The 9,719-nt window shown below is 42.5% G+C and overlaps 1 protein-coding gene across 1 annotated transcript; it reads right to left on the bottom strand.

Moving 5' to 3' along the window:
* Window positions 1-1,487: 1,487 nt before the first annotated feature.
* Window positions 1,488-8,173, bottom strand: LOC148128421 (calcium homeostasis endoplasmic reticulum protein-like). Its single transcript, XM_087922880.1, has 7 exons — window positions 8,045-8,173; window positions 5,200-5,373; window positions 4,172-4,353; window positions 3,452-3,589; window positions 2,445-2,596; window positions 1,713-1,824; window positions 1,488-1,616 (listed from the first exon to the last, which is right to left on the bottom strand). The coding sequence occupies exons 1-7, from the start codon at window positions 8,082-8,084 to the stop codon at window positions 1,503-1,505; spliced, it is 912 nt and encodes a 303-aa protein (XP_087779006.1). The 5' UTR covers window positions 8,085-8,173; the 3' UTR covers window positions 1,488-1,502.
* Window positions 8,174-9,719: the final 1,546 nt, after the last annotated feature.

The following is a 9,719-nucleotide window of genomic DNA, read 5'->3' as shown; positions in this document are numbered from 1 at the left end:
AATTCTTTATGGATCCACACCTACAGTTAGAATCTTGCCCAGCTTAACCACTCTACTATCTACATATACTCTGAGAATCATTAAGGACAGGCTGTCTTCACCCTTTTTCTCTTGCATAAAGTATTTGGCCTGAGCTGGCTCTTATTCCTCTGGAATGTACTCTGTCCCTCCTAGAAATCCAGCTTATAACATTTATCAAGGGCAAGCACACACAAGATTGTTACTAGAGAGCTGTCCAAGCACCAACATTTTATTCTGCATAATGAAATAGCTACTGTGTATTTGTTTGCATGTTTCTGTTTTGCCCTCATGAGCATTTGCCTACACGTGTGCTCGGAAGCATAGGTCAGGCTTCATATGTTCTGCACCAGGTCATATGACAAGGCAGGGTGGCTTCAAATGGAGAAATCGACAGTATTCAAATCTATCTCCAACTGCCTCCATCTTAAGGATATATTACAGCATGCTTTTCTCCACAAACCCCGTCTGAGGTAGCCCTCCTTTTTGTATTTCTTTAGCAAACCTCCTTTGCCATATTAATTTGGTTCTATTCTATTTTTGGAGAGGTATCCTACCAGTAAAAAGGAGTTCCAAGCCACTTCATGTAATTTGTATCCAACAATCCGTTGGGTTGGGAAAAATGAAAAGGGATTAGTTCAGTTACTAAGTTAATTTCATTTCTTAAAAATGTAGCTTACACGTCTGTATATTGAAATAAAGGAAACAGGTTTATCTCTAACAAAAAATCTCAAGTCTATGAACAAGATTTCAGCAATTTCCTGACAGAACAATTAATCAGTGGAACAACTTGCCTCCAGAGGTTGTGAATGCTCCAACACTGGAAGTTTTTAAGAAGAGACTGGAGAACCATTTGTCTGAAATGGTATAGGATTTGCTGCTTGAGCAGGGGGTTGGGCTAGAAGACCTCCAAATTCCCTTCAAACTCTGTTATTCTATCTGGCAGAAAGATGTGCAGTATCCCAGGCCTTTCAATTAGTGATATTACACAATGTAATTATTACATAGCCACTTCTGTTCCCTCCTATCAGCAACTATGTTCTGAAAAATGTGTTATGTATTTTTCTTTGTGAGCTACAATGAGTCCTAAGAGATTATAGCAGGTTTTGCTCAGATGAGTAGTAGATGTAATTTGGTTGACGACATGAGAGTTATTGGCTAGCACAGTATATAAAACTGGGTTACTTAATGTACAGTCAGAGTACAGTAGCTGCCTAGAGTTTAACTTCCATGAGAAATCCAGAGCATTAGCTGCAGTGAGCAGCAATATGCTGCCTTAATGCAATTTCACCAAGAATTCACTCCTATCGCCAAATTCTCTAGCACCACTTAATTTTTCAAGCTGGCTATTAACATTTCTTACATTATAGATAAAAAAAGATGCTTTTTGTTTTTTTTTTAGCAAAGAAAGTACGTAGACCTGAGGTCAACAGCTGGCTCAGATTAAACCTAACCCAGCACCCTTTCTACCAAGACTTTCCTTGCTAAAATCTAGCGCTAGGACTTACCTGATACTGCCCGAGTCCAAGGGCTGGACTCTGGAGCTGCTGGATAATCGATTCATCAAAGTAGCCATTTTTCTCCCACAGCTGAAGGAGCTGTGGGAAATCAAGAGGAAGAGAAAGGCTGTTACTTGGCAGGCCGGACTTCAGGCAAGCTCTTGGCTGCCCCTGAAGTAAAGCCGAGCTGCTCACCCTGGCGATCTTCTGTTGTTTGTCCTCCTCCACAGCCAGGAAGCTAGTGCAGTAAATGGGCACCACCACTTTTTGCAGGGCTGCCAGGAGATCACGTTGTTGCTTCCGCTGGCTGAAAACAAGGCAAGAACAAGGGCTTCATTAGAGGAGTAGATTATTTTAAGTAAGTAGAGTTCTTGACCTGGACATCTAAAGCATTTCAAGTCACACACAAGTTTACTACATCCTAGGTTCCTCTAGATGTCTGTCAAGCAGTCTTAATAAAGATGCTAAAAAACCCACACCTATATTCCAAATAAGGGCCAATTTCATGTATACTTGGCTCCCTGTTTTTTAAAATTTGCTCAGGTTTTTCAGCCAAAACATTTTTATTTAATATTTGGTATTTAAAATAGGGGTTTTGGTTACCATTTCGGATTGCTTTACAAATGATTACTAGAATTATCTAAGTCAGGGGTGTCAAACTGGCGTCCCGGATGCGTCAAGTGCAGGCCACACCCACCCCAGCTCCGCGAATGGGAAAAACATTGCAAAAGTCACATGATGGTGATGTGACACGGCAAGTTTGATACCTGTGATCTAAATGTCTTTAAATTCTCTGTAAGTGCCAATATAACATGCAGATTAGTAACTCCTGGAACCTATCTGTCAAGGTGGGTCTGAGCAAGCACTCATCATCCATTCCTTTGCCCTGGGAACGTAAGAACGGGCCCAGAAAGAACCACTTCTCACCAATGGTGGAGGACATCGTTAATCAGATAGATTAAATGTAGTCGCAGTTCAAAATGTGCTCCCTCGGCAGTGATCTGATTGCGCAGATGCTCAGCCATTAGTTCACAATGCTGGGGAGACTTGGCATTACTGAACATCCAGTTCTTTCCAGCCTGAGAACATAAAATAGTGTGAAAGTATTAGTGTGATAGTAAACAAAAGTTCAGGTTCATAAAAAAGATTAGGTGCAAAATAAACCAAACCAGGAGCCAGAATAGAGTTAAAAAATATCACACATTTATTTCATGCTCCTATACACGAGAATCTGATCTACTAATGGTCAAGGGAAATTGGTGCTAGATAAGAATCAATAGAATTGAAGGGGGACTGGAGTCAGGTCTCTTGTGTGAGTGGCGTGACTTCAAACCAATGATGAGTTTGATCCCATCAAGATTATGATTATTGGGACTGTGATTTCTGTTCCTAAGCAATGCAATTGTAAAGTATGACTGCATTGCTTACCAGCAGCAATTTCTGCAGTCCAAACTATCATGAACCCATGACAACACAGCAATCACAGTAGTCCTCACAGTAGGAATCACCAATTGAAATTATAAGCTATAATAAATAATTGGAGAGCATTACATGGATTCATACTTCACTTAAGAATTGACTTTTTTATCTAAAGAGTTTCTATCAGAATTTAATTGAGCTATTTCAATTTGAATGTAGTAGTTTCTCAACCTTAACTCAATTTTCTATAACTTTTCCAGTTTTGTAGATATACCAGATCTGCTCAAGATACCAAGACAGATCCACTTCATTGTTCTATTGTTAGTACACATATCTTAAAGCTCCGATGGAGAAACACTGCTCCAGAGAATAATCAGAATGGATAGACTTGATTGCTAACTCCTACTAATATCTGCAAAGAATTTCATGACCATTTGGGAGTCTTCTTCAAACATGTAACATACATTTTATCTTTGTACCAGACACCACTTTGCTCTGATTTCGCCATTACTTACAGAGATAGCATCTTTGGTGCATGTGTCAATGATTGGTTGTAGCAAGTTATCAAACTCATTCATGTCCAGCTGGGTTTCCTCTAAGACTTTCTGCATTTGTTGCTCAATACCCACAGCTATTGCAGAGGTGATTTGCTCCTAAGCAGAATTGAAGAGAATAACCAGAGAATTAAAAAGGACAACCAAAATCACCACTCAGCAGTCACTCCAAATTTTCCTACTTCGAAATCATGTTTGACTGCAACACCTCTGACATTTAATGATCTATGGCAGAGGCAGTCCTTCTTTTAAGCTACAATTTGCTCTGCTTGAACTGTAAAAATACTTTTTTTCCTCAAAGAAAACAATACACCTGCCCAGAGCCAAATCACAAAGGAAAAATCCACCCAAACAGGAACAGCAGGTTGTTAGTAGATTCAGCGACCATATTTCAAATAAAGTCATTGCAGAGGGTATAAGAAAAACAAGACAATACTCAGTAACAATTCTTCAGTATCTCTGAAATAGCCTGTATTCTAAATGTATTGGGCAAAATACTTCTGAATGAATCATTTTCACATCTTTCTTAAATAACCAGCATATTCCACTGAAAATACAATATTTGCTAAGTACCCTGCAACTTTGATGTAGAGTTACATCAAAACAATTGGTACAATTTATGATGGCTTGCCCAAACCAATCCAAAGTCTAAGATCAACAATACTTTTGTCAAATCCATACCTGTCGCAGGGCAAGGAGGTGCTGCTCCTGCTGCTGGAGATTCCATTGGCTTTGCTGGATCAATTCCTCCATTGAAGGAGTCCCCTGAGGAGTGGTAATAGGGGCAGCAGGAGCCAAAGGTGGCTGGGGAATTGGCTGAATCGGTGGGGCAGCCTCAATATCTTGACCTTGCTTACACAATACTGTAAAGGAGGAGCACAGAAGCCTAAGATAACCATGTCATATATTCTCTTCCCCAGTTATCAAACATTTTGCAAACAGCATGTTGCTGGTGGAAAATTTCTCATCCCGATAAAGGAAACTGCTTTCTTTAGGAGAAGTGAGGATCTGGAGAGTGGTTTTTAAAAATGGCTTTTTGGAAATGAGGATTCCCGAGTCCTTTTCCCTACCTAAGGCTAGTCATCAAAAGTTATTTATTGTTGATTTCTATGCACAACTAATTCTGAAGTCATCCAAAGAAATTGGGACCTTCAGCTAAAATATTAACAGGTATGCAGCAGTTTTGCTCTAAAATGATCAGGAACAAGTTTCAAAATATGCAAGTGACATACGTGGCCTTTTCTACAACCTTCAGCAATCCCCAAGACTCTTTAAATTTCAGAAAGAAAGTGGGGGGAATTCAAGCAGTTCTTGAAATTAAGATACATAGCAAATAAAGAACCAAGACAACAATATCTAGCCTCTTAGAATACACCTAGCTTGAATGCTACATCTTTTTAAAAAAATTCATGGGTCTCTTAATTGAATGATGAGCTGCAGTGAATTTCTGCTCAAACCAGTCATCCCCAAGAATATAATGGAGCATCTCAGTGTGTAGAAGACAGGCAATGTAACTAACCCAAGAACTAATGAAGTCAAATAATACAACCATTTTATAGTCTCTTAGCTTCAGACACTTCCCATTCTATTTGCAAAATGGGGCTAAAAACAGTGATCCTCTTTTTAGCATTGCTGATACCATATGGTATGTTTTGAATAGTTTATATTATCCACAGCAAATTCTCTTACCACCCTCCTCCCTAACTCACACTGTTGCTGCTCCAGAGCCAGCTTATATTTGTAATAACCATAGAAATCTCCTCCAAACAGAAATGAGAATTTAGGATTTTCCTTTTGCTTCTCCATTGTCATCTTTTCAAACTCAGGACCATTCCTCGCCACAAACTGGGCCAGTTTGTCAATGACATTGCGTAGTTCTTGATCTGTGAGGAAGGAGGGAAAAGAGTAAGAAAAGATATCACTGTGCATTTTTAACAATTAACAGAGTTGGGAGGGACCTTGTAGGTCAGGGGCCGCCAACTTTTTGGACCTCAGGGACCACCAAACTCATTATTTTAAATCCCGGGGATCACATGAATTTTGACTGACAGTGGCTTGCTGATGTTGTGGGAGAGAGAGAGATCGATCTGATCTAATCCCCCCCCCCTCTCTCTCACACACACACACAAACACACAAAGAGGCAGGGGTGGGATTCAAATTTCTTAACAACGGGTTCTTGGGCGTGGCCTAATTTGTGCGTGGTCATGTGACTGGCTGGGCATGGCTTGTATGTAAATATTATAAATATTTATGTAAATATTGAATTTTTTATAAAAAAAGAGCAACTTTTACCCCAAATCAGGCAAAGCAGGCAGGCAGATTGAGTTGCTCACAGAATCACAGATCCACTTAGATATCTGTGTTTCTGCCATCGGCTACCTGAGTCTGCAACTGAATAATAGAACCTTTAGTCCAAAAGGAGGTTTGGCTCTGCTTTTAAGGATCTAAAGATTAGCTAGAAAGCAACAAATCCAACAATTTCCTGTTTTCTAGCTAATCTAAATCTCCTGGTGCAGCAGAACAGCTGATGGTCGGGGGAAAAAAAAGGAAAAATAGCAACTTAGCAGGCAAGTTTGCCAGGTAAGGGGTAAGTGGGTGGGGAGGGTTCCCGCGGGCCAGGTGTGCAGCGCAGCTTTATCTTCCGGCCAGTTCAGCCTGGATTAATTGCTTTGGGGGGGCGGGGTAGTTTAGTTTAGTTTAGTTTATTGTCATTGCACCTCGTACAATAAAATCAAACACCTTCTTCAATGCACATTATGATCATGACCATGAAAATAAACACAAACACACATCCTTCACCCTCCACACATTGAACAGAAAACCCCCAACACTGCACCAACACTGCACTACACAGCAGAATTCAAAAGAGCTACTGCCCTGGGATAGAAGCTGTTTTTCAGCCTTTGTCCTTGTTTTTATTAGTCTGTACTGTCTGCAAATGGTAATAGTTCAAAAAAGGATTCCCAGGATGAGATGGATCTTTAAGGATGTTTTGAACTTTCTTAAGGCAGTGGGAGCTATAAAGCTCTTCCAAAAGAGGGGAGAGGGCTCTGGGCAATGACGTTAACCCTCTGGACTGGAGTGCTTTCCTAACTACCACTGTGCAATTGGCAAACCATACAGAGGTGCAGTATGTTAAAATGCTCTCTATGGTGCAGCGGTAGAAGGTCACCAGCAGTTTTTCATTCAATTGTTGTTTTCTGAGAAGTCTCAGGTAGTATAATTTCTGCTGGGCCCTTTTGACCAGTGCTGCAATGTGAGCCCCACAAGTCATGTCCTCTTTTAGGATAACACCTAGAAACTTAAAACTGGCCACTTGCTCCACTTGGTCTCCATTGATAAGCAAGGGTGCTCTGGGGATGACATTTCTCTGCGGCCCACCAAAATTTTCTTACGGCTCACCAGTAGGCTGCGGCCCACTGATTGGCGACCACTGTTGTAGGTCATCTAGTCCAACCCCCACCGCCACCCCACAGAAGAACCTTCCTACACCATTTCTGACAGATGGCAGTCCAGTCTCTTCTTGAAAGCTTCCAGTGATGAAGCTCCCACAGCTTAATTTATAAATTAAGAAATCACCTCTACTTAATCATCCATCTATAAAACATGACTTAAGAAAGTGCTATGGGTAATCACCAAAATAAAACAGGAAACAGATACCAATTGTACAAAAAAACAGCAACCCCACCCTACATAATCTGACAGCGTGCTTTCTAGCGCGGACAGATTGATTCTCCAGTGGGTCATTTAAAAAATAATAATCTAAATGATGGTGGTCTACTTCACAGATGACCTTCCAGTTTCTATCCTCCTTGCTTCCTTTCCCCTTTTATGGAGAACACTTTTGAGATTTAGATTTTGTATTTTAGATCTTTTCTGATCAGCCTTGAGACTGGCATTCTTATAGGAATAAACATACGGATTACTTTCAAACCATGAGGGGTTACCGGCTCCTCTAGCACCTTTGCAGAGCTGAGAACCATTCAAACTACTTATCCCTTTTACCAAGGTGTGTGTGTGTGTGGGGGGAGCAGCTAAAGCAGCTGGTGCAGAAGTGCCGAACTATTCTTGTATTCTGCTCGAGCAGGTCGCCTCCATCCTACCAGCCGGCACCTGCCAATCCAGCCAGGCGCTGCATCGGGTGTGCGGGTGGGCATAAAACCCACGGAGTTACCGGTTTTTTGAAAGGTAAGGGAAAGGGTTAAGGGGGCGGGGCCCTAAGGTTAAGGTGGCTTATGTTAAACATTGTTCTTCCCACATTTTTCGGTTGGGGAAGCCTCTTGGCCTTGACAAGCACCGTCAACTGGGCCGAACCTGTCCCTCAAGGCCCCTGAGCATGTGCGGAGCGCCTAACTAACCTCCTTTGAAAGCCCGGTTTCTGCCCCAAGCCAAAAGACGTGACGCTGTTACGGAGCATCCTCCCCATTATCAGGCCAGGTTTGGGGGACAGTCGAAGCTGCCCTGCTTACTACACACACACACACACACAGACGGACAGACAGACACGCCGACTTCGTGGCCCACCACCCTCCGAGAGGTCATAGGAGGCTCACCTTCGGGCGGGGGCAGCAGGGGCGGGGGCGGCATCTCCATGGCGGTAAAAGAAAGGGAGGACAACCACTCAAAGAGCGCCTTCGGTCACGCTAGGCCCCGCCAGCCGCCAAGCGCTCCTCTGTCGTAAAAGAAGCCCGACATCGCTTCCTCGATGCTTCGCGCGAGGTCGCTCTTGACGGCTTCGTCGCCATGGAGATCCCGACTCCTCCTCCGACTCCTCCTCCCCAGCGTTTGAAGGAGGAAGGAGACGTTTTTCCTCGCGAACGGCGAGTTTTTGCCTGGGCCAATCAAGTGGCTTCCGATCGAGTGAGCAGATAGAGGGGAAAATCGCCGCTTTCATTCATAGAAAGAGGCTGCTGGAACGCCTCGCGCGATGCCCTGAAGCTGAGGGCTCCAAACTTGGCAACTTTAAAACTTGTGGACTTCAACTCCTAGAGTTAGCTGGCTGGAGAATTCTGGGAGTTGAAGTCCACAAGTCTTAAAGTTACCAAGTTTGGGGATTCCTGAAGCGAGGGGATTTGAGCAATGTGCATTTTTAACAGAGCGATCAAATATTGCAACTTTCTTCCGACCCGTTATTTTCAACGTCCGCCTAGAGAGGTTGGCGGAATCCCTTTTGTGAGACGAAATTATTTGCACGCTATTTACAACAGGCGCACACATATTTGTATGGCCGCTTAATGACTTTCGGTGACTCTGGGCGGCTTACGAAAATAACCCAATATACAAACCATAAAAAATAATCACCTCCCTTCCCCCCCCCCCAATCGATCAATCTGACGAACTTGATGGGCGTCATCGCACACGTCCGTTGGCAAAACCAGATAGGTCTTCAGGGTCTTCGGAAAGGGGTGACCCTTTTTGAGAGCTGTTTGCAACGAAATTCCATTTTAATTATGCCGATTACTGCATTCAAAGTGATAATAAAAAGACTATTCCTATTCCTATACTATTACTATTCTATTCTATCCCATCCCATCCCTATTCCATTCATATTCCATTCCACTCCTATTCCTAATTCTATTCTATTCCATTCCTATTCCATTCCTCTTCCTAATTCTATTCTATTCCATTCCTATTCCATTCTTATTCCTAATTCTATTCTATTCCATTCTTATTCCTAATTCTATTCTATTCCATTCCTATTCCATTCCATTCCTATTCCATTCCATTCCTATTCCAAATTCTATTCTATTCCATTCCTATTCCTATTCCTATTCCTAATTCTATTCTATTCCATTCCTATTCCATTCCATTCCATTCCTATTCCTATTCCTATTCCTATTCCTATTCTATTCTAGGTTGGCTCAGCCTTCCATCCTTCCGAAGTCAGTAAAATGAGGACCCAGATTGTTGGGGGCAATGTGCTGACTTTAAACTGCCGAGACGGTTGTAAAGAGGCCTGCGCGAAGCACTTTATAAGTGCCATTGCCATTGCTTGCTCTATTCTGTTCTATTCTTATCCCTATTTTAATTGTGTCAGAATAGGGGCCAATCTACTCTCCACAGGGATGTTCCAATCCAGAGGGAGGGAGCCACCACAAAGGCTCTTATTCTGGGTCCCACCAGACGGACCTTCTTAGGAGAGGGGACCTGCAACATTCCCTGCCTCCCTGCTCTGGGGGGTGGGGTGTCCAGTAGATGTGACCAGGAAAAGAATGTCTTATCTACACG

This window comes from Pseudonaja textilis, chromosome 1 (assembly GCF_049901715.1).
Source record: "Pseudonaja textilis isolate UNSWEBS1 chromosome 1, rPseTex1.2, whole genome shotgun sequence".
Taxonomy (NCBI): Eukaryota; Metazoa; Chordata; class Lepidosauria; order Squamata; family Elapidae; genus Pseudonaja; species Pseudonaja textilis.
The sequence above is the reverse complement of the archived record's forward strand: the minus strand, read 5'-3'. Positions and strand labels throughout refer to the sequence as shown.